Source organism: Rhodnius prolixus, unplaced genomic scaffold (assembly GCF_049639745.1).
Source record: "Rhodnius prolixus isolate KJV_2025 unplaced genomic scaffold, Rpr scaffold_10, whole genome shotgun sequence".
In the NCBI taxonomy this organism is placed as follows: domain Eukaryota; kingdom Metazoa; phylum Arthropoda; class Insecta; order Hemiptera; family Reduviidae; genus Rhodnius; species Rhodnius prolixus.
In genome coordinates, this window is record NW_027411615.1 from 761,566 (window position 1) to 785,582 (window position 24,017).

At 31.3% G+C, this 24,017-nt stretch overlaps 4 protein-coding genes across 8 annotated transcripts in view; 1 reads left to right on the forward strand and 3 right to left on the reverse strand.

Annotated features, from left to right (window-relative positions):
• LOC141457050 (bumetanide-sensitive sodium-(potassium)-chloride cotransporter-like) overlaps window positions 1-1,854 on the reverse strand; it is a 30,648-nt gene extending 28,794 nt beyond the window's left edge. For both annotated transcript variants that reach the window (XM_074133561.1, XM_074133560.1), the window contains exon 1: window positions 1,429-1,854. In XM_074133561.1, coding sequence (XP_073989662.1) covers window positions 1,429-1,755 — 327 coding nt within the window. In that variant the 5' untranslated portion in view covers window positions 1,756-1,854. The remainder of the gene's footprint in view (window positions 1-1,428) is intronic.
• On the reverse strand, window positions 1,737-11,583 carry Vps45 (vacuolar protein sorting 45). 2 transcript variants are annotated; one of them, XM_074133566.1, is made up of 13 exons: window positions 11,399-11,583; window positions 11,113-11,311; window positions 10,870-11,019; window positions 10,645-10,781; window positions 10,457-10,567; window positions 9,670-9,804; window positions 9,358-9,498; window positions 9,145-9,282; window positions 8,165-8,323; window positions 7,973-8,080; window positions 7,764-7,894; window positions 7,214-7,383; window positions 1,737-1,862 (listed from the first exon to the last, which is right to left on the reverse strand). In XM_074133566.1, exons 1-13 carry the CDS (start codon window positions 11,489-11,491, stop codon window positions 1,765-1,767), a joined length of 1,770 nt encoding a protein of 589 aa, XP_073989667.1. In that variant the 5' UTR covers window positions 11,492-11,583; the 3' UTR covers window positions 1,737-1,764. The 2 variants fall into 2 exon arrangements, with proteins under 2 accessions (XP_073989667.1, XP_073989668.1); XM_074133567.1 differs by lacking the exon at window positions 1,737-1,862 and having other exon boundaries at window positions 2,293-7,383.
• Window positions 10,664-22,548, forward strand: LOC141457054 (uncharacterized). Its single transcript, XM_074133570.1, has 6 exons — window positions 10,664-10,805; window positions 16,248-16,372; window positions 19,726-19,872; window positions 19,980-20,174; window positions 20,735-20,890; window positions 21,225-22,548. The coding sequence occupies exons 3-6, from the start codon at window positions 19,846-19,848 to the stop codon at window positions 21,345-21,347; spliced, it is 501 nt and encodes a 166-aa protein (XP_073989671.1). The 5' UTR covers window positions 10,664-10,805; window positions 16,248-16,372; window positions 19,726-19,845; the 3' UTR covers window positions 21,348-22,548.
• LOC141457051 (uncharacterized) lies at window positions 12,592-19,466 on the reverse strand. 3 transcript variants are annotated; one of them, XM_074133564.1, is made up of 11 exons: window positions 19,120-19,466; window positions 18,939-19,021; window positions 16,904-17,953; window positions 15,858-15,945; window positions 15,434-15,573; window positions 14,585-14,707; window positions 14,351-14,478; window positions 14,008-14,256; window positions 13,766-13,926; window positions 13,028-13,154; window positions 12,592-12,935 (listed from the first exon to the last, which is right to left on the reverse strand). In XM_074133564.1, the coding sequence occupies exons 1-11, from the start codon at window positions 19,296-19,298 to the stop codon at window positions 12,909-12,911; spliced, it is 2,355 nt and encodes a 784-aa protein (XP_073989665.1). In that variant the 5' UTR covers window positions 19,299-19,466; the 3' UTR covers window positions 12,592-12,908. The 3 variants fall into 3 exon arrangements, with proteins under 3 accessions (XP_073989665.1, XP_073989664.1, XP_073989666.1); XM_074133563.1 differs by having other exon boundaries at window positions 15,858-15,954; XM_074133565.1 differs by lacking the exon at window positions 18,939-19,021 and having other exon boundaries at window positions 15,858-15,954; window positions 19,120-19,455.
• Window positions 22,549-24,017: the final 1,469 nt, after the last annotated feature.

Sequence of the window (24,017 nt, forward strand, 5' to 3'; positions counted from 1 at the left end):
GAGTTGTTGAAGTACACTGGAAGAGATAAACTATCGCTTTTGTTTGAAATTTTTGAAGGGATTCTGGAACATTGTAGTTGCCTTAAAAAAACCTTTTATTATGGCTAACCTTTACTGAATGCAACCACTCTTCAGTACAAAATTTACAATTTAAAGAAAAAAACTTGGGGACTTCGGTAAGAGTTTCATGAATGGTCCACATCAAATTTTTTTTAATTTCTACGAAATTGCGATCATATCAAATGTTTTGGTATCGAGTTTTCATTAAAAAAAATCCTGAATTCAAAAAAATAAAAATAAAAACAGGTTTTTACAAAAGAGTCAGCATCTTGTATCTGAGTTGTCTAACTAAAAAACGTAGGTAGCTAGTTTAGGCTCCTTTGCGAATCTTCACACAGGAACTGATAGAAATTTTGAAATGTAAATCTCTTAACCGGAAGTACTCCCTTACGTAATTTTTCATTTATTAGTTTTTTCCAAAAACATCTTCAACAATTTTTCGTTTTTCAACTTGTTAAACCTCCAATGATATATAACTTTTAGTTGCTACATTTATCTGTAAAAATCCATTTAAGGGATTTCTGGGAGATTGATTAGATAAGCTTTAAAACGAAATGCCCATTAAAGTGTAATGTGTGGTCTTGCCACTTATATATTATAAGGATTAGTATAGTAATGCCTATTTTTTAGGCTGATTTTACGTCCAACTACCACATTAGGTGACATGGATGGAGGCGCATAGCAAACATACTTTGCTATAAAGTTCTTATATTAACCATTAGTACCACAGTTCTTCTTAGCTTTACCGGGCCTCGCTTCTACCGCTCGACTATCGTGGCATCTTACTAAATTTCTCTTTTTTTTTGTTTTTGTTTAGATTTTCCCCCCAAAATAGCTCCTTTTTGAGTCTCTTCCTTGCGCAGATCTAAATCAATTTCTTTGATCATTTGAACAATGAGAATACGTTTTAGGGCCGTAGACTTCTCTCTGAAATGTCATTTAAAAGTGAACTTTGTACGGTTTTTAAAATTTTTGTAGTGTTGTTAGTAAGAATTTAATAAGTTTTGAAAATTTATAATTTGAATAAAATGTATTAGGCACCTCGAGTATTTTTTTAGTTATATGTGAATCTTATAATGTAGATTTTTTTTTTATGTAGAAAATACTGAATCGCGTTTTCTTCTATTGATAACCATATCTAAGAGGTTAAAATAATGAAATCATTAGATAATGATTATATAAAACTTCATTTTATTCTTGAGCACGGCGGCATAATTTTTTTCCAAACTCATCTTTGAAATTTTAGTAAATGTCAAAACACTTGTGTATTGTCAAAATGCACTTAGAATGATAACTTGTGCCTAGTCCAAAAAAGCAAGCTTGGCCAATAAATATTTTGAAATCGTGAATAATCGGTTAATTACTTACAATGTCAATAAATTGGGCTTCGTGCAGTTCTTCCAACGTTGGTCGTAGGGCATGTCTGGCCGAGATGATGTCACGATAGTTTTCAACGGATGGTAAAACTTCTCTGGTTAGCTGGCCAAGACTTCTACTAGATTCATATGTACCGCCTCCGTCTAAAGCAACATCTCCAGGTGTTAACAAACTACTACGCACTGAAGTTGAATCTGTGATGGAGACGCGTGCCACTTTGAATCTTGTCATTGGTACTTCTTCTTCCGGTACTTCCAGTTTCACTGACACACTTCCTCCTCCGCTTCCTATACCAACACCGTCTCCAGTGTTCTCCATGACTTCTAGCTACACACTAAAAAAAAAACAACTCAAATCTTTACAGATGTATATGCTACTAGTTGAGTGCTTGGATCTTCTACAAATGTGTTTTATTAATGCTCCCCCTGAAACAATAAGAACATAGTGGGGAGTGAACGGTAGTGGGAATCTCTCGTCTTAAACTCAGGCTACTCTTATCTTTCGCCATTCATTCATTTTTTTTCTTTTCTCTTTTGCTATTTATTAATCACTGACAACATCAAACCAAATCTGTCGTGGATGCCTATAAGTATAATTTTATTCAAAAAACAAAAATTGCAACGTGTGCATTTTCTTATCCTATCGAAAAAGAAGTATTTCTTTAGCGTGGTATGTTCGGAATTTTGATTAATTTTGTTTTTCGAAAAAAAGGAGATTGCATTAAACAGATTGTTCACATAATTATAAACCAAAATGGTAGTCACATACTTTTTTGAGAATTTTAATCTGTGGGCTTAAGTCTTTAGTGTCAGGAAATTTAGGTTCATCTGCTAAATCCAGCAACAACAAAAAATGTAACAAATACTCCTCCAGATTTATTTAAATAATAATGAAAACATTACAAAATCTCGTTTATATGAAAAAAAAAAAAATAGAAAAAAATTATTCCTAAATTCTTTATTTACATTTAAAACAAAGTAATAGTACATCGAAAAATTTCTTTAAAAAGACTAGAAAAATTGCGATGCTTAATTGTAGCTAGCACCAAAAAGACGAAACTTCTATTTTTGGGGGGGCTTTACTGTATCAATAATAATGACAATACTCCATTAATAATGGATATACCGTACACTTTTAACACTAGGTGTCTAGCCTATGAGATAGTCAACATATGTAGTAGGAAAGGCATAACTATCTCTTCTATAAAACCATAAAACTTTTAAAGATATAAATGACCCATTGCTATGAAGATTTCTTCTCAGGGCTAAGAATTATCTGGACTGTAAAACTTCTCAAAAGTTTTATTATTCATTTTGAAGTACGGGTATTAATGGGACCAAAACTACTACGCGGAAAGCTAGAAGGCGCTAAAATCTCGCCTAGGAGCGAGTAAGAGTTTCCAAAAGTAAAACGAGAAAAACTAATCTTTCTCTAGAACAAGGATGAGCAACACGCGGCCCGCCAAGCATTTCTAAAATTGAATTTATTTTATCGACTTTCTCCAATCGATATATTGTTATAAAATTAATTATAATAAAATGGTAGTACATACTAAACCGAAATATTTTTTTTATGGCGAGTTACTTGTCGACGACGTTTTTAAACATGCAATACGAACGCGCCGCGTCTGCGCGATTTTTTTGTGACGAGATACACACTTGTCGGTGACTTGTTTGTTTTTATCTTGCATTAAAATTTGTGTATGAAATCTTTACTTTTTTTTTTTAATTTTATATTTTTTTATTCTAATATTTATTATAAATAAAGTTTCGTAAATTATTAATAAGAGTTAATCTATGTGCGGCCCGCCAAAAAAAAATTAAATTTAAATTGGCCCATTGATTAAAAAGGTTGCTCACCCCTGCTCTAGGACGTTAATGCGCTAATTCCAACGCCAGTATTGACGTCAGGTAATATGGAATATATAATTTTTTAACAATATACTGATTGATGAAGTTTTATCTTGCATTATTTTCTCTAATAATATTTTCAAAAATTTTTAGTCAACATTAATAATAGTGTAGAGCCCCTATTAGACTGTTTTGCATTTTACTCTTAATATTCATTTAGTAAATAGCTACTTAAATGAATTTTAATGGGTCGTATTATTTCTTAAAATGTAAACTCAAGCTAAATGCTGGCTGTAAATGTTTGTTAATGCCATTTTAAAGTGCTTAAAATGCTATTATTTATTTATTTTTATTTTTTATTCATTAATAGAGAAAATAAAATAAACATCTTTTTACTGCATAAATAAATAAGTAATATCAAATATAACAATGAAAGTACAATAATTTTTTATATATCATAATAATTCATTGCTAATAAACTAGTTTTGTGTAATCTACAAATTCAAGCAAGAAATTGAGACATATTAATATTTGAATTTACATTACGAGCTCTTTATAAATTTCCGTAATTAAAAACAAAAAACACCAAATAAATTATTACAATTTAGGGTAAGTTTCATTCCAGTAACTCTTTGGAAAAAGAAAATTAACTCTTAGGTGGATGATTACTTCATCATGATCAATAAAAGTACGGAGTCACCATGAACAGTAATCGGGTTATTATTTTTTAATATACAAAATTTAAATCAAAGCAATGAGTAGATATTTGAAAGTGAGCTAGCTGAAAATATCTTCTTCAGTAATCTAAATTACTGAAAACAAATTCTCATTTCCAGATCAGGAAAAGCATGCCGGAATGAATCTGATCGGTGCTTTTTGAAATAGAAGCCGTTTCCTATTGTACAGTAAATACTCGTGAGGTAACAGTAGAAAATTTTCTGTTTGTTAGGCTGCTGAACAGAAGAAATTTTACTTTGTTTGAATGTAAAGGTTTGCCCAGTTTCTGTATTTGCATTCAGGCTTTTCCATTCAGTAGTAAAAACGTTGCGGTTTCAGTTTTTTCCAAAAAAAAAAGATGTACAGAAATGTAATTTGAACTAACTCATCAATTCAGTTATTATTTTATGTTTATTTACTTCTAACGTTTATTCATTCTCTTCAGTTTAATCCGGCTTTATAAATACTTTGTTCTTTCCTCGTTTTAAAGCAATGTTTGAAGTCAATGTTCTTTTTCAGTTTCTTTTAGCATAAATAAATAAATAAGTAATATCAAATATAACAATGAAAGTACAATAATTATATAAAATATATATAAAATATATATTATGATATATAAATTCAGGTTTAGTGTCTTTTTATGTAGGGTACTGTGCTAAATTTTTTAAATTTCTTCTAAATATTACAATCACTGTCCACAGTTCCATAAGCACATTCGTAAGAAGTCACTTCTTCAGGGGATCTTGGCTCCGCTTGAATCTCAGCCTTACCTCAAGAACATTTAAACTGATAATTTAAGAAAACTTGCTGAAATATTCTATTACAAAGAGACCAATTTCGATTAAACAATGATGGTTAGTTTTGGAGTTTAAACCTTAGCCGTCTTGACGAATACCTAAGGTTCATACTGTCCCGCAAGATTAAGAGCTTCAGTGTCAAATTTTGTAAGTGTTTCATTTATGTTTCTATTTTCCTTTATCTACTCATTACTCCGTCTTTTTATTTGCTCTATAAATAGTGTCTTGTATAAATACTTGTAAGTTCAAAATAAGTTGCTTCAATAATAGTTACGGAATTACTCGTTGTTTTAATAATAAATTAAATACAAAACTTCACTTCTAATGTAGCCTCTGCTATTTTCAAAGAAAATTACTTATACATCCTAACCATTAAATTTTACTTTATTTACTTCTGGAATTTAATTATAAATTAGTCAGTCTCATCTCACACAAAAAAGATAACATAAAATAACCTACAAATATCTATAAATTACCTTAAATATCATTTACAGACATAATAACATTTAAATAATGATAATAAGTAATAATATTAAATGTTTATATTTCTCCAAAATATACAACTTTGCGAGCTTCACAAAATGGGTGAAAGAATGAAAATGAGATCCAGATGTTTTTACAAAGCTCTTAATAGTTTTGTAAGAAATTTTAAAAACGTAAAATTGATTTATTAACAGCTTTGCCCTGGATTCGATACCATGAAATGTTTTCTACACTTTCTCTTCACCGGAATGCCTGTCCGATGTTAGGTCATAAAAATAAGAGAAAACTGAGCATCACAAAAAGGCTCAAGGGTGTGGTTAGAAAGGGTATCTTTCAAGTTGATTTGATTTAACGATGAAAAATAGTGAACGCTCTAAGTTTAAATTTTAGCCTGCTCTATTTTACTTTCAAATGTGTTAGAATTTTAGTGAAAAAGCAAAGTGATTTACGATTTTGTCACTTCTAAAGGGATCTTGACGCCCTCGAAAATTCCAGCCTTAACACAAGAATCTCATTTAATAACGATAACGCCAATCTAACATATTATACATAGGTCCAGTCCAACCGTTAGAGTGATATGGAATGTCAGATAAAAAACAGAGCATTTGGGATATTGGGACGGCCCTTTCTTTGTCACGCAAGGTATAAATCGCTAGCTTTTCACTGATAACAATGAACGAATCACGAAAAAGTAATGAACAAAATACAGTGAGAATTTGGATTCACTGAACACAATTTGTGATAAGCGATCTAACTCATGAACGCGAAGTTCAAAAAGGGTTAGAAACAGCAAGCCCCCCTAACTAGTCGGTCACTCATAGACTAATTTCAAAGAGATTCTGTGACAAAATGTTTACTTTCCCCCCTCTGGGCTAGGTTAGAAGAAGTATTGCATTTGTGTCACATTTTCAATTTCGAGATTTACCGGAAGTATTCGTTCCGAGGTCCCTTTTGAGTCCAGACTCTTTGTTTGTGACTGTGTCAGTCTCCAGAATTAGTGGAACCGCCTAACTCAGGAAGTAGTTCTAATTTTATTTATACATTCTACTGGGAAAATATAAATTAAAATTTACTATTAAATTTTTAATACAAATGACAAGTTTGAAGGAAATCGACTTGATCAGAAGTGCGTATAACGATTTTAGCAATTTTCCGAAAATATTACTTCAAGTGCACATGTACAATATTGAAGTACTTCTAATTACACAAATTGTACACGTACACTTTTTTTTGTAGAAAAAATGTAAGCACAAAGAAATTAAAAAACTTCAATTACATTTAATGCGATGAGTGTTCACATCAATTAAGCGAATTTAAAATCAAGATGCCTTAAAGTGGATCAAGGATAATTTAAGCCCCTTCTTTTGGAGTACTAGATGGGAAACCTACTCTTTCTCCGATAAAATGCAAGATAACAGTTATCAATCTAATTGGTTACTGCAAGCACTCGCTAGATCATGAAGGGAGGGACACAATAAGCCTCTTTTAACTGCGGTGCCGTGGGGGCGTAGGTCCCGACCCGCTTTTGAAATCGTAATCGTACCAAGACGCTCGACGTCAAGACAAATATTCGTTTTTCAAATCATCCAATACTGTCTTAGAACAGCTTTTCTTTTTTTCTTCCAATCAGGAATTATTAACAATTTCATATTAATATACACAACATAAAAATGAATGATATTATACAATTGTACAAATTTCTATGCTTTAAATAATGCTTAGCAATATTTTTTTTCATGATATATAATAGAGAACATCATTATTAAATTTAGCTGAATAAAATTAAAATGTAATTTAATATGCACACCTTATGTAAGAATCCGTCTCTTTTTTTAAATATTCTTCATTTCAAGGAATCATTCATACGAATATATATATTTATGAAACAATTACTCTATTATTTATATCGATAATGCCTAATATGTTTACCAAAAGTCGCAGTGCCAACTTCATCTATAAAGGAAGTGGTATTGTGAATAGTTGTACCGCCAAGTACGATTCTAACGCCGCTATTTGCTGAACTTTTATTTAATAGGTGAACACAAAGTGCTTCTTCATATGTTACGCCACCAATTATAAATACTATAACATCTTGAACTCTGTAAATAAAAGTTTCCTGTTAAACTGATTGTAAAGAATGATTTGATATGCAATAGTGTGTCGCATTTAGTTCTTCGGATTAAGAGTAAGTAGGGACAGGCGTTTAAACGAATCCATAGTGTCAAAGCGTTAGAGGACGTCATAAAGTTGGGCATTTCCCTTAAAAAAAAAAAAAAAAATAGATGTAAAGATAAAAATTGGAGCAAATGGGGCACAACTCCAAACCGAGCAAACGTTCGATTAGATAGAAAAACTTTTTTTAAGCCCTATACCCAATAAACCAGTGCTCAAAATAACTTCTTAACAACCGAGTTGGGAGGGGATTTTTCAAGTTTGGCCAATCAAAAACAATAGGTAGCAAAACAATGAAAGTTAATACCTTTTATTGGCTGGCGAACGTCCTAAAAAAGGAAAAAAGTTTTCCTTTAATCTTCCCTTGATCAATTCATCTAAAGTCTCTTTTAAAATAGGAACATGCTGGGTATATACATTTTCTACGCCTTTTAAATCCTGTTAAATAACATTATTCATATTAGGATTTATTTATATTTTATAGCCTACTTATAAACTAAAGTAATATTTTGTAACCTTGAAAAATCTTTTAGTAATTTTTACAACTGCATCTTGTGCTACTAAATTTGGTTCAATGGTTGTTTCAAAACTTTGTGAACCATACTCAAGCATATTGTACACCATCTGAAATTATTAATTTAAATTGTTAAGTTCTTCTGTTTTATAAATTGAAAGAAGTAAAACGATTGTTTCCATCTTTGCATTTACCTTATATAGACTTTCTGGCACACCTCGTTTCTTTAAAGCATCAATAAGACTTGATATATCACAGTTAGAATGTTTATTATATCTTAAAGCGTAAATCATAACTAAGCGACATGCATCTTCGTTCATAATTTTGCTATTATGTATTAAAGATTTCAGGCGCTAGAAAAAAATAAAGTTATTTAAATTGAAAAAAAAAATCAATTGTTAGAATTTAGAATTACAAAATAGTTTGAAGAAACGAATTTTTAATAAAACATTGTACTTCCAGAATACAAGCAAGATAGGCATGTAGAAAATTTCAAAAGGTATATAGAAAAACTAAATTTTAGTTATTCTTCATTCTTGGACTTATATTTTTTTAAATTTCATTACATTGTTTTCATACCTACAATATCATTTAATTAATGGGACGTACAAATAAAGATTTAATACAAGTTTTAATTAATTATTCTACCTTGGAAAAGGTTCTATTCGCCATGGCAGTGCAGCTAAAAGGCTTATTGCACCATTCCCTGAAAGTTCTACTAAGTAAATCCCCTCTTTTAAGAAGATCCAGGATATTCCCCACTAGTCTAGGGCGAAATGATGAGCGCAAAAAACCAAATATCTCCTATCAACAACTCGTGATGCAACGCTATCAGGTTTAAAACTCTATACAGTAAAGTAGTTATTAGAGATTTTATTCGCTAACATCCTGAAAAATCCCTTAGAGAAGCCTGATTGATTATTAGGAAATTTCTGATGAGTGAGTCCTAGCAAATTTCATTGTTAAGCAATTCTGTTCAGAACATCTAAATTGCACGCGGCTGGAAACACCGACATTACTAGCAACTAATGTTTTCCTCCAATTCTGCAATTTCAGAACATTTAAATAAACTGACAATTCTGTTTACAGAATCTAATACGATCTCACTTATTGGGAAGAAAAAGTAAAAAAGGAACATTATCTATAAACCTAATTATATTTTATAAAATCTTACGTGTAAATGTTGAGAATGTTGATCTTGACACGCCATTTCCTGTTCCATTTCAGATACCTCCAATAAACTTCTCTTTGTTACCAACGATGATAGTTCTCCAATGATTACTAAATGTTTTGATACTGTACCAGACATTTTCTAAACATTTAAATAAAAAAGTTATAGAATGTATAGTATTTAAAAAAAGCAACACAGTATTACAATAAAATTTACTTTAAAATTAGGATAATGTTCTACAAACGCTTTCATATCTGTAACACTTTCTACTTTTTGGTGGCTTTTCGCTTTCTTTTGAAACTCATCTATCAATTCTTTCATAGTTTGTCCTATTTCTCCATAATTTAAATATAGATTCTGCAACAAATTAAATTACATATAACCAACAATTAATAATAACTAAAACTGCTGATTATTTGCAACTCAGTTAACAAAAGTAATTCCCTCTTTTACACTTTTGATGTACCAGTATGTTAACCATCTTATTTTAAAACAATTAACTTCATACTAAAAAATAAATAAACTTACATCTGCATAGAATTCATCATGCTCTGACGATAACACAACTTCACTCAAGTCTTTGGATATCCCAGGTATACGACTTAAGTTTACGCGATTATTAGATATAGTAAGAAGTTCATGTACCATTGCTTGATAAGTCCACTGCAAAAGATACAAGGAGTTTGTTAAGAACAGAATAGTTGTATTAAAAAAACAAACTTAAGATTCTATCTCGAATAATTAGGAATAATTTAGTAAGATATTACAGGCTCTGAAGCAGTAATTTTTCTGTATTGACTAAAAATTTAAGCTTTTCTTTGAAGCTCTTTTCATTTTTAGGAAACTGAAGAGCCTGATACATCTTATCTATACTTAGAAAGTTAAGGTCACAGATAGACAATTGCACTTTAACTATACATTAGGGAATATATTGTACTTGGGCTATATTAACGGGAAATTTCTGTTAGGAACATTACCCACTATATAACACTAAACAGTGGATATCCTTAACAGTGGATCTCTAGTCAATTCATGCCAACATCAATTTCGAGAAAGACACGAATTTAGTATATTCAGTCATTTCAACAAATAAATCCACTGTTGAAGTTCCTCAAGCAGAATACTGGCAGATCTCCGCTAGAGTCCCACACCTCTGCCGCGTACAATAATCTAGGTGTTACATCTTTTTCAGCACTATTTCAACATTAGGTACTCAATCTGACCAGCCAATACCAGTTCCCACGCCTTATAAAGACCATAAAATCCATAGCCAAACATCCAAACATTCAAGAATTTTAATTAAAAAAATACATACTTGTGTAAGTAAAGGAGTAATAGCATCACTTCTTCTGTCTAATATTAACAATAACGGAGGTACGTCGGGTTGTCTATAGTCAAACAAACTGGATTCTTTTGTTAGAATTTCCTAAATCATAAATTTTGTACTATTAAAAACAAAATTTAAAAAGTTGTCATTAAAAAATATAATTTATTATGACATACTCTTATTTTTTCAGATAATTTTTTGGCCATTCCAGATGAACCTTGATATCTAATGTAAGGGCACTTTTTTAAAGATAAAAGCACAGCTGTAATTCCTTGGGTACATCTTTGAAGATGGGTAGGATTCCAGTCAAGATCTATGATTGAAAACCATCAACAAGGTATTTTACTAAATATTATTGATTATTATAAGAATAAGTAGTAAAATTATAAAGTCAAGCTTACCTTGCGAACAACCATTAATATTTAGTGTAAATAGATGAGGGCTAACTGCTAAGTAATCACCATAAAATTCTTGTACTTCTCTTACTACTTCTATTTCATCACACTCGGCCAAAGTTTTAATATCTGCTTTTGAAATGATATTACTAAAATCTTGAAAGAGTAAAAAAAAAAAAATTATGAAATGAAAATATTGATAGCATCGGGACTCTCTACGACAGTTTTCAAGTTCTAAGTTCTGCTTACATATATAGTACATGCCATAACGAGGATTTCTTAGTTCATTACATAAAAGACCAATGTTATCCTTTGTTGGCCGAATAAAGACGATACACTTTAAGTGTTTCATTGGTTCTGTAGAACTTGGCGAATCTAAACGTTCGAAAAGGTACACCTCTTTTTGAAGTATTTCCGATTGACTGTAAACCATACTTACTATACTAGTCTAGAAAGAATAATACAAAAAAAAAAGTTAATTTATTTTTACGTTTAGAGGAAAATTGAAGTTAATTTGAAAAATAAGTCAACTTACTGTTACTTTATCCATAAGTAGAACTTTCATACCCGGCCCACTTTCTTCGGCCATTTTAGTTACATACATTTTCACAGCTAGAATCACATTCATTTTTTCACTAGTAAATGTCAAAATAAGTTTTCCCAAATATGTCAATAAAAACAAACGTTAACACAATTGCAGGTTAGCTACCATGATGTTATCAAAATGTGGTTTGTAAAGAGAGTAACAGAGGTCAGGGCAGGCAGATGAACTTCATTCTAACTTTGAGTGGTATTTTTAAATAAGAATCAGCAAAATTGGTCCAAAGATATAGAAAGATTCATCCCTTCTAAATTTTACGCAAATTATGTTCCTATAATTTGAATGGCACATTCTGTCAATAAAAATTGTATTTTGCGCTATCAATAGTAGGTATCTTTTGGAAAAATTAGTCTATAATCAGGTTTTCTTCTTATTTAATTTCTTAGACAGCGTGAAATAATCCGTTGGTAGCTGAAATTTATATTTGCACCTTACAAGGTCGTTTCGACTGAGTGACCAATCTTTATTCATTAAAAATATGGATTCCACAATTTTTCTAGAGATTTTCCTCACCCCGCCCATGGCCATCTCATTTCTTTATGACCTTTTCGTATTTATCATTCAGGTCGTTAAGTATCTAATAATCCATTCCATCATCTGCCATTCTTAGGTATGGATTCCAATGGTTGGTCTATAAAATTCACTTACAAAACGTAGTAACATTTCACTTACAGTGGGGGTTCCTAAATACAACGATAACTACAACATTTGCGAGTGAATACAACAGTGTTGGAGATTTTCTTAATTAAAAGATGTTTAGCGTATATGTTAACACTATCCTATCACCTTGCCTTTGACCACGCTTAGTGTTAACTTCGGAGCTTAACCTTGTGGTTGCGGCGGCACCCGTTACTTTCGTCATGCCTATAATATTATTTATTTATTTTTGTTCTGTGATGGTCTCTTCAGAAAGTTCAAACAGTAAATTTAAGTTCATATTTTTATTTTCTAATCGAAACCCTTGAAGGTGGATCAACGGTCTGAAATCTCAAAATATCTTGTAATATTGCGCATCTCCAAGTAAGAGAAAATCATTGATTTTAATGGCACAAGGTGTTTTTATTTACTTCATAGCAAAATCAATAAGATACTACTCCAAGGTTAATAAAATTAAAATAAAAAATTAATAAAATTAATAACAGTCTAAGTTTATTTATTATTGAATGATGATATAATCTAATAAATAAATGTACAATAAAAATAGTAAGTTTTTTCGTAAAACTTAAAAAAAAAATCTTCTAAATATAATTATAAAGGATTAATAAAATTAATTTTCACAGTCATCACATTGGAGGATATCTTTTTCTGAAAGAATTCTCGCTGAATTTGAACAGGGATTTAAAAAAAAGGAAACTAATGGTTTCATGTTATGCTCGGAAGGTGAAAGTCGGTGAAAGGAGCTAACTAGTTGGTTTGTTTTCTTCTTCTTCGTCCTTTTCTTCAATTAATAGTAAGGCCTTCTAGGATTATTCTGTAAAAATAAAATCGAGATGATGTAGTCAATCAAGTTGAACTGAAGAATACTTAGTCCAAAGAAAAAAATCAAATGGTAAAGTTACATACCAATGGGTTTGGCCGGAACCTATATGCTAACATCATTCGTTTTCTATACGCATCGTATTCATCGTCTCCACTGGTCACTTCTCCGGGCCGTGCAAGACCTAATCCTTGGTGGTCCCTCGCTTGTGCTCTGAACAAATAAATAATAGAAAATAGGGAAGTGCGTAGTAAAACTATTTCTTCAAAATCCTCTTTTTTTTTTCTTACTAATTTGATTAACTGTTGTCACTGACATTATTTATTGGATTTGGTATAAAATTCTCGCTAAATTAATTTTGCAAGTTATTTTGTGCTGAAAAAATTAAATTTTTATTTCTCAAACTTGTTTATACGTTTTAAACTCTCAAGATAATTTTATTAAATAATTTTTGTATTCATTTTGCCAAGGTGTTTTACTTGCAACAACATCTTTTAGGGTATTTATTCACCTAGTTGCACCTACATCTATTAATTTTCTTGTTTGCTCGTAAAAGACAGAATTGCACAAGGCGGCGAGAATTTCTTAACATTTTTTGCCAGATAAGGAAACAATTCAGTAAGATCTAAAACTATTTATAAATCTCTAGGCTTTTATTGGAACTGATTATTTGGGTAGGACTTAATGTTTCTCTAGAAGCTCTCTGCAGAGTATAAATATTAATATAACATAGAGTTTGAAAAACATCAAAAAACTAGTTTTGATGTATGTGGATGTGTTTACAAATTTATGCATCTTATGTTGAGAAAAAGTAAGTTAAATACTTGTTAATAGGATCGAGGATCCCTCCACCATCCGATCCTAAACCTTGGCCTTCAGTCCATCCTAATTTTTGCAGCATTTGAAATCCTTTATTGTCTTCTTTCAGTTTAAATTCTTTATAATCAGAAAGATCAGGTTCTCCGGCTCCTTTTATAGCACTGTACTGCAAATTACAAGATGACCCGGCGTTAATATTGATAAAGTAAAGCATTATTAATATTTTTTTTAGAATTTTTTCACATACCTTGTCCATGAACCGTTTTAGTTCATCCGGTGGTAAAAAGTCTCCAATATGATGTTTCCCTTTGGCCATCTCTGTTAGAGATTCTGCCCACTGTTTTGTTGCATCCATCTCTTTCTCCCGCAGTTTGTGCTCCCAAGTACCACCATCAGTCTCTTCATCGCTGTCGTATTCATATTTATTCTTACCCATAGCACGCAAGCGTTCCACCTGTTCCCGTTTTGCCATCATATCTTGATATAGAAGATGTACCTAATGAAAGAGGGAAAATATTAAAATTTGTAATTTTAAATTATCTACAGGAGAAAGAATTACCTCCCTCCCTTCACCACACCAAAATACGGACCTTATAATTATCTTCAGCTTTTTTCCAATCCTCTTCAGATAAATTGGTACTTCCATATGCAGTGCGAGTATACTGAAGTAAACCAGGATCAGTGCGGGTAACTTTGCTAATCATGTATCCAGACATACCTAAATATTAAACACAATTCACCACATTAACTAAAACTTTTTTATGGCCCCTAAGTGCAATAAATCTAATAATATTGTAGACGGATTAATCTTCCAACTGTTTTACCTGGTACTTTGATAATCGGTGCCGTCGAAGGCGGTACAGTAGGGAGGGCAGGAGCAGATTTAGTTCCAGTGTCTGCTATGGTATTCGTAGAATCTCCCCATCGACTCTTTCGTTTCCTCTCACCTAAAAATTAATGCAGAAAACTTCCTTAAATGATTTTTATATATAGATTTCCATTTTTATCTGTAGATTACAATAAGGCCAATATTTCAGTCTTTAAAAATCATTAGACTTAAATATAATAGACTATAACAGAAATTAACACCCTCATGAGAGTGTTTAACAAGATTTCATTTAAAATATAATAATTTTAGTAGTAATTTAATAATAATTAGTAGTTAATTATATATAGCTCCAATAGCCCCACTATCGCATCATGGATTTAGACTGAAATATTGGCTTTAACCACAGACCTAGATTACATAGACTAACTGCGAATATTAATAAGATTGGTCGTTTTAAGCTCGTACATGAATGCTATGTGTTCGAATTGATAAAAAAAAATAATAATGTAAACATATTTTAATTTTTGCTACTCGTAAACAAGCAGTAGTACTATTATCGTGTAGATTTGTGCGAACTTTCATCTGAAGTTCACATTTTAATGTCCTCTCGAGTACGCAAAAGCGGTCCTTCGAATTGGTCAACAAGTGGCCAGCATGACTCAAAAAGGGAAAATCGTAAAAAGTTCAAATTCTATATCTGATTTAGTTGGGACCAGAGAATTAGCTTTTGGAAAAAAAAAAATCCACTAATCGACCTCTTTACAATTTTGGAGTTTCAGCGATTTAGGGGATAAACTTGTTCCCAAGATAACCGTGAAAATAAACCAGATTTTCTTTTTTTAACCTGTTCTCGATTGTGTCGAAGGTTGTATTATAGGTGCCCCATCTGGCTTTTCTTCAGTCTTGATTTCAATTTTGACAGCATCCAGCGAAGTTGCAGTCGTCGTTGTTAAATCTACTTTACTGGCTTCCATTTCTGTAAACCTGAAGATGAAAAATATTATACGAATTATTTGTAACAGTAATCAACCTATCAAAATACTTGCTTGATATAAATTCATATAGGACTGCCTAAATGAGATTAGGCTACTTGTTTACTAAATATATTTTTCAAAAGTATTCATAGACTAATTTATTATAAAGTTTCTGAAGTCACATATCGTAGGTTTTTCTTTCAGAATTCATTCAAAGAATTGCATTGTTTGCCCCCAATTAATTTTTGGTGATGCCGTAAACATCTCAATCAATTATAGATAATTTAAACTTACCATTGTTTGGAGTCTTCAGGAGATTGATCTGCATCCTTGTCTACTTTAAACAGTCCATCGTTCTGCTCAGTAATGCCCTGGTTATTGTCTGCAGGAACTAGTAAACTCGAGTCAACCATCTATTTCATATTTATCATACGGCACTAAAGTGACACGTTTTAAGACCATATCTTGTGTTTTTTTTTTTACCAACGTCCACAAAAGATATAAATTTATATTTCCGAGAGACGTCTATTATTTTACTTAATTTTTTGTATTTAAAATTCAAGGCAGTTACTCTTAAAAGTTCAATTCAAATTCCACGTTCATAATTTTCTTTTGTAAATTTTGAATTTTGCAAATTCAATTTATATCAATTTTATTCAATAATTTTTTTCCCTTTTCATTTAGCAGGTAACCTTCGTTCAGAAGACCAATTTGTGAAATCATGAGATAAGATTTTACAAGCTTATCCTAGTAATTACAGGAAGCAAGTGATTCCATTTCAAGCCAGAATACAGCTTATATTTAAAAAGGTATGTATCACATTCAGGTACTTGTGGATTTTGAAAGCACAGTCTCCTTAATGCAATCGCTTTTGCAACGAGGTCAAGCCTGTTAAATTCAACCCACAAAATTAATATAGTTCCACTGAATGTACATACACTTAAGGGGACAGTAATGAATCTCTGATCTCTCTTTCTTACGTAAAAATGTCAGCAATCGCTATTCAAAACTTCATCCGTCGCTACAAACACATAAGATTCGAGCCCTTTAAAGTTTAACCAAACGAAACAGTTAATCTGAGATATGAGACTTTTTTCTTTAAAAGAAAAAAAACACCAAAGAGAAGAATCCAGGAAATTTCAAGAAAAGTATTTCCCAGGGCAGTGAAAAAACAATATTTCTGTTATTTCTACTAGTTGATTGGCTCCTTTTGTCTAATTTACTTCACGTCTTAAAAATAGTACATCGAATTCAGTTTATGGAGTAATTGCCTTTTTATCTTTTTTTTAATTTTTGTAGAAAGATATGTATTTTACAAAAAAAAATCAACGAAGAATTACCTTCAGAAAAATTTCTTGCTACCAGCGTTGTTTGCTGAAAGGAATTTGTAGACAATTCTTGTAAATTGGTTGATCCTGGCTGAAAAGTGTTGATAGATGGAGTTTGTGGAGGTGTTGATGCGGCAGCTTCTGCAGATGATGGTGGCAAGGTCGTTGATGCAGGCGAGCTTTGAGAAAAGCCGCTGTGATCATCTATCGTAGGTACTGTAGCCTGATTTGATGGTGAGGGATATTTAATGTCATCAGTAGTCGACGATGGTGTTGTGTTTAGTTGTGTTGCATTCGGCGGTTGATTATAGTTAGGCTGATCTGATGGTGAAGAAAAATTGTGGAGGATTTCCGGTGCAGTGTTTATTAGTGGTGGTAGATGATCTGATGGTGAATAAATGAGATCATCAGATGCAGTTTTTGCCGAGGAGTTACTGGTTGGTAGAGAGTAGTTACCACTATCGAGAACTGGCTGGGCTGTTAATGGATTATTTAAGGGTAAAAATGTTAATTTATCTGAAGGTGGCATTAGTGGTATGCAAGGTGGCATTGGAGGCGGCGGCGGTGGAGGTGGAGCCAACAATGAAGGCGGTAAGTTGTAGTTAGGAGTGGGAAGACTCATTAATGGAGGAGGAACTGGAGGAACTGGACAAGGAGGAGGAATACTCTGCGGAACTAAAGGTGTAGGAGGTGGAATCGACTGAGGATTGATTGGTGACGGAGGTGGAATAGACTGAGGCAGAAGCGGCGAAGGGGCAGGTATATTTTGTGGTAGCGGAAGTGGAGGAGGTGGAGGAGGAGCTCTGGCCATCAGCAGCAACTGTTGACGTTGGTCTTGACGAGGTTGCATAAGCATCTGCTGTTGTTGATGTATGTGCCGTTGTTGTTGCATCTGTTGAACTTGTTGTTGAAAATGGTGGTCCATTTGTAAATAATGTTGTCCTATTTGTTGGGGTTGGTGAAGGTGTTGTTGATTTTGTTTATAATGGTCACTATCATTTATACTGCAAGGAGAACGTGACCTGTCACGGTTTTGCTTCTGATCTTCTCGGTTCTCAATTCCTTAAAAAAAAAGTCACTATTGTTTATTCAGAATTATATTGCAGTTTTTAATTTCATTATATCTTAAATGTAAAATGATTAATTTTTTTATATGGGAAGGAGAAAAAAAGGAGATGCTTTATAGTGATTTTATTAGAGGTTGGCACCATAACTCTCGATAGATAAGATCTTTCCAATAAGACCCGCCCTCGTCTTCATATCTTATCTTTATAGTTAATATTATTATAACATACAGTAAAATCTTCTTAGCAACAAAACAATATGGCTTCTAATCAAAGCATTGTTGCAGGCAATCATATTTGTCGAAATGTAGACTGTAAAAAGTTTCATTTATGTACTTAATAGTTCTACGGCTTTCTTATATAGAAATTTTTATTCACTTAAGAAGTTACTCCCGCTTACCGAACAATCATTGTTTTAAAATATAAATTTAATTTTTTTTTATTAAATTATGTCTCTAAAATTACATTGCTGGCTGAAATTTCAGATTTGTTTCCAGTTTACCGTAATTTATTCGAAAGGGGGGCTACACTGATTTCAAACATACATTTTTTGAAACACTTAGTAAATTTCTGGAATATGGTGGGAACATTCTATATTAATTTTAAAGTAATTAGGTTTATTTTAAGCTTAATACATTCGAATTAAATTCTCAACTGATCAAGTTTCTACCTCCATATTGTTATAATTGCAAAAAGGTAACTGTAGGTTATACTTTCTAATCGTACTGCGAGGTCTTGGGACTCCTCCCGACTGGATCTATCTATCCAATGCAACTGATCAGTAATGTGTGCTAATGTCAATCTATATTGATAATGTCAATATCTATATATTGATTAATTCAATATAAGTAATGTTTAAATTTAAGCGTACCAGGTTAACTAAAATTTGCTGTATATTTTATTAAGCCAAAAAAAGTACCTGTTTGACTTAAGAAAGTAAACTATTTCTCATTCAAGCAAAATACAACTTTAAGGATACTTACCACCTTCACGTCCTGCAAGTTTACGAAATTGGTCTAAAAAACTACCATCATTGGAAAAGACATTAGGATTCAACTTTTCTTCACTAAAACATATCGAATTAAAAAACAACTACCGTTTTGAAAACTGAAAACGAAATTGAAGTCCCAGTTAAAAGTATTAATTGCATTTTTCATATTTTACCTTCCTAATTGATCTCCTTTTGATGATCTTAGAGCTTCTTCTGCTTCTCTTCTTCTTTGTTCTTCAAATTTCTTTTGTATCTGTCGCTTTTTTTCCTCGATCAATTGTTGCTGTTGGGACATTTGTTTAAGACGATCATTGCGATTTGTTTTATTGAATATGTCAGGGTTTTTAGACATTTTACTAATAAATAACTATTTCCGTAATACAGATACACTTGCAATGCAATTAATTCTCTAATCCTCTGTAAAATTATATCGGCAATTTACCCTGGCCACTGACACTATTATCTCCTTTTAAGACGCAGCACAAAACTAAATCGCCACGGTCTAACCTTAGCCTATCCATAAAGCAAATGTATTTTTGCAAAATAAATTGGTCATTAATTAAAAATAAACCTTTATTAGTTCTTAAATTAAAGATGGATAAAATATCTTGTTTGAAATATTAAATAATTTAACAAAAATATCATCAGATGTTGTGGTGTTGTTTAATTAATATACTGGAGGTTATGAAGTATCATATTTTTACCCGCCAACCTTCAGATTGTTTCGTCTCTCAATGTGTTTCATTTCAAATACTATTCTAGAATTGTATCTGTTTTAGAGCGAACTCAGTCAGTACACAAAAAAGAATTAATAGAATGGTATCCTGTGTATGAATAAGTGAAAATTGGTGATTCTGTAATGATATAAATCTTAAGTCTTCTATTTCTCAGTAATTACAATGAACGATTATAAGTTTTCAATTATGGTAAGTCAGACTTGTTTAGTATCAGTAAAATATTAAGTTAATCTTTATTACCGCTACATTTAAAGTAACTACAAAATTATCTCATTTTCAACGCTTCCATGGCTTAGATCATTTCGACTCAGAAATTTTGTGAACGATTGAAACAGAGTATAATACATATCTCGGAAAAATTATACAATGATGATATCAAATTGAAACTGGCTGAAAATGTAGCAGATATTATAAATTCAGAAAAGCCAGACACTGGGGTTGATTTTGTAGCTATCGTTGTGGATACAACCGTGCCGAATGCAATTGAAAAAGTGAGTAATTTTTTTGTATATTGTTTTAAAATAATGGATATTGCCAAGTAGAATTTAGTAGTAAAAGAGTGCCTTAAATAAGAAAAAAGTTACTTCAAAGACCGATTTTGACTTCCAAATTTTAGGAGGGTTGATAGTTTCTAGTGTTTGGGTTTGCCTTAAGTTTTATGTCAACAATTGGGAGATTGTTGGATTGTTCATTTTCCTTTCTGAAATGTTGCTGAGTAATTAGATTTTTTTTTATTAACCCAGTAATTAATAATTTTTTGGTTATTTACTTTTATCAGAAAATAATTCCTACTGAATCACAGTGATAATGCATTCGATCGTGCAAACTTAAATGATGGTTTACATGTAAATGTAATTGATTTGCAGTGTGAGTTTAGTATATCGTTAATTTTATAATAAAACTTTATTTTTTCCTGAAGGTTGTGTAATTTCCATTCTTCATCAGTTGGCTGACTCAGTGAATAAGTGCAGTGTGTGACAGATACATTATAAGTGGAAATCATCAGATTCTCTACATTTAAACTAGCTAACTTCTTTTTTTCTTTTTTCAGTGCAAAAGAGATATTTCACTAATTATGCCAATGTTTGTGGCATCTAAAATGTGTATTATAAATGGTTCGTGCAGAGAGGGTTCCATTGATTTAGCCAAAGAACTTATTGTTTTCGTTGATGAATACAGTATACCTTATTTTAATGGCCAGATTATGGTTTGTATAAACTATAACCAATAATGAGTATTTTTAACGTTTTTTTTTTTAGTGTGAATAAGTTTGAATACACATTTCAATGTTGTTTGGGGTTAAAAAGCACAATTTTCCTTTCTGGGTAGTTAATCTTCCCTCATCCCCTAAACCACAACACTCTCTTCCCTAATTTCAGAAGAAACATTCCAGAAATGTATAAAACGACGAATGAACTTTCTTAAAAAAAAAAAAAAAATTGTTTCTCTCGACCCCAGTCAAACATTACAACGTATATTGTAAATACAGTCAAACTTCCAATTAATTCATCAGTTAATTCATTTATTTATTTATTTTGCAGGATAACTTGTCTTGCCGAGTTACTGCAGAAAGAATTATCAAAGTAGCTGCATTTTCTTGTGGTTATAATTCTGGTATCCCAGGGATTCTACCTACTCCTAATGATTTAGGATTAATTTCATAAAATAATTCTGGAACTTACAACTTTAATTCTAAAAGGAACGATGGAATCTTAAGACGAAATAATGTGGCTAAGTTTCTTTCCAAACATCCTTAATAGCTCAGTTTTGGTAGACCTTATTTAAAATTTGTAAGTGTATTTTTTATGTTCTGCGTGAACGGGCGTGACTTTAGTATAGCCAGTGTTTGATTTAATAAAGTCAGAAATATTTTTTAATTTGATTAGATTACATTTTTGGAATCCTAGGTGAATTATTATCAGAAGGAAGGATTTAGAATAAATGTGAAAGCGAAAAACGAGCTAAATAAATTTTATTTTCATTTAGTTAGTAATACATTCTATTACATGTGTATTCTTACAAGTGATAATATTTGCCAAGCAATTAACACAGTTATTTGTTCATTTGTACTAAATTTACTGTCAAAAGAAAATTGTTTGCTCCTCAAGTATTGCGGAATTCATCAAAAAACACTAAAACTTCTATGTCAGCTCCTTCAATAAAAAATGCAAACAATCTTGCAAACGAACAATTTCAAATCTGTCCATATAGTTTCTACGCCTCTCTGTCCATCAATTTTGCATTAATCGTGCTAGTAGACTGTTTTCTTTCATGTTTATTAGGCTGTAAAATTGATTAAAAACAAAAATAATGATATTTTTGAATTGAAATAAAATATTTGTCCATTAATCGGACTAATAGGAAATAAAGAATTTTCAATTAAGCTCCCTTAAGGAAAAAGTTCTTAGGTGAAAGATCTCTTAATACTAATATCTCCAAATTTAAGTGAGTGATAGAAAAACGGAGATTTTGTTGATGTCTATAAAAGAATCTATTTAATTTTCTTTAGTCATAATCTCCTCACAAAAAGCCATAGTGTACATAATAATAATGTTATGATTTAATTAGAACGAGTTTTCAATTTTTCACCTGATGTACTTTAAATTTAAGCCTATCAGCAAGGAAACAATGATGTGACTTAATTTTTCTATAATTACTTTGTTTTTTACTTTCTTTTTTTTAGTATGTATAAAAATACATATCAGGTTATTGAAAAATTAACTTAAATTTCCGCCAATAACCCGGAAAATACCTGTGAAAAGTTTTTAACATAAAATTTAGTGCTTTAAAGATTTGACTATTGTTTCGGATATACGATATATATATTTTTTTTGTATTAAAAAATATAAAATCAATTGATTTGTATTATTCTTATATTATTATTAACATCCGAAATTCCTAAACCAAGGATCTCACTAGTGTTTTAGACGAATTTTTTTTATTTTCTTTTGTAAAGTTAAAGGAAAACTGGAACCATCTCCTGCAAACAGTTTTCAGATAATGAAATTAAATACATTATTTGGATTATCAGACAACTCAGGATATTCAGCAAACTTATTTCATTTGTGGAAACATTAATTAAGACAGTGGATACACATTTTCATTTTAAGTCATCTGCTAAAAAAGAGTATCAACAAGAAAATGTTTTCAATCATTGTATTTTTGTACCAGGCCTATTTTTTTTTTTTTACACCTATCTTATATTTGGAAGTGGAGTTTTCAGAGAAAAGGAATAAAGATGAAATCTTTAGTGGTGTTAATTAAGAACAATGTTTGTTTCACAAATCAGTGTAACTCTCGTAGTGAAAACAACAGTTGATGCAGTGGGATCTCAGCAAGGATGAATATATCTCATATCTAACAATTATGATGATGTAGTTGAACATATAAATCTACAAATTTATATTACCCTGAAGAAGGCAATCAATTTCTTTGGCATATCAACTAGAAGTAAATGAAGGTAGATGAATAATAAGTGTATTCAATGTTCACTGCATGTTGACATCTCACAAGTTGCAATTATTTAGTTGTGAGTTTTCGTGAATTAGTTTCTTATATCTATATTTTCGAGTTTAAAATTGCATACTTATATGTTGTATTGAAATACAGGTTTAGAGCAAGTTTAGTTAAAAATTACGACAAAAAGACACTTTATTCAAAAATATATACAGCTTTGGAAAAAAAAAAAATATTACTGCTTTACTTCTGGAGTTTCAGTTTTATGTTTTTAAGGATGTTTCTACAACTTCGGAACGTTAACAATTACGGTACGGCATGGCTTCGGAGGTGCTCAATTCTATTAAAACGGTCATTCCATTCACTACCAACGAAAAATTAAAAAGTTGTTTTTTATTATTATTCACTTTCTCTCTGTAACACAATCTGATCATCATAAAAGCAAATTAACCATAAGCATTTTTAAACAGATAACCATCATCATTGAATTGATACAAATTTATTTTTATTTATTTATTAAACTGTAGGAAAACGTTAAAAAAAACCAATGCGAAAAATCTAACCTCTCAAACAAAGATAATATTAATATTCTTAATGGTTGATAATCGCTGTAGCAACAATAACAGTAGTTCTATTTCGTGCTACTCCATTTAAAGCTGCTTGCACAATCAACTCGCTAATTGAATCCTAAGTCGGTGCAGCTTCGTCAAGTATTAGTATACTCGGATTTCTAACCAAAGCTCTTGCAATGGCTATTCTTTGTTTTTCCCTTCAAATAGTAGAGTACTTTCAGCTCCATCGTGTACTTTTGAATACCTGAAAAACTGATGCAATACTCACAGATGATTTCAAGATTAATTCTTCTAAAGAAACTCTTA

What these genes read in the sequence shown, in the direction of transcription:
- Vps45 (XM_074133566.1), bottom strand. Translation starts at nt 11,491, where the DNA reads ATGAATGTGATTCTAGCTGTGAAAATGTATGTAACTAAAATGGCCGAA. An exon ending in AACATTATCCTAATTTTAAA is followed by an intron (nt 9,283 to 9,357) that starts GTAAATTTTATT and finishes TTAAATGTTTAG; the next exon opens with AAAATGTCTGGTACAGTATC. An exon ending in TGCCAGAAAGTCTATATAAG is followed by an intron (nt 8,081 to 8,164) that starts GTAAATGCAAAG and finishes TAATAATTTCAG; the next exon opens with ATGGTGTACAATATGCTTGA.
- LOC141457054 (XM_074133570.1), top strand. Translation starts at nt 19,846, where the DNA reads ATGAACGATTATAAGTTTTCAATTATG. An exon ending in ATTATAAGTTTTCAATTATG is followed by an intron (nt 19,873 to 19,979) that starts GTAAGTCAGACT and finishes TCCATGGCTTAG; the next exon opens with ATCATTTCGACTCAGAAATT. An exon ending in ATTTTAATGGCCAGATTATG is followed by an intron (nt 20,891 to 21,224) that starts GTTTGTATAAAC and finishes TTTATTTTGCAG; the next exon opens with GATAACTTGTCTTGCCGAGT.
- LOC141457051 (XM_074133563.1), bottom strand. Translation starts at nt 19,298, where the DNA reads ATGTCTAAAAACCCTGACATATTCAATAAAACAAATCGCAATGATCGT. An exon ending in ACTTGCAGGACGTGAAGGTG is followed by an intron (nt 17,954 to 18,938) that starts GTAAGTATCCTT and finishes TTTTTTTTTAAG; the next exon opens with GAATTGAGAACCGAGAAGAT. An exon ending in AGCAAGAAATTTTTCTGAAG is followed by an intron (nt 15,955 to 16,903) that starts GTAATTCTTCGT and finishes CGAGTTTACTAG; the next exon opens with TTCCTGCAGACAATAACCAG.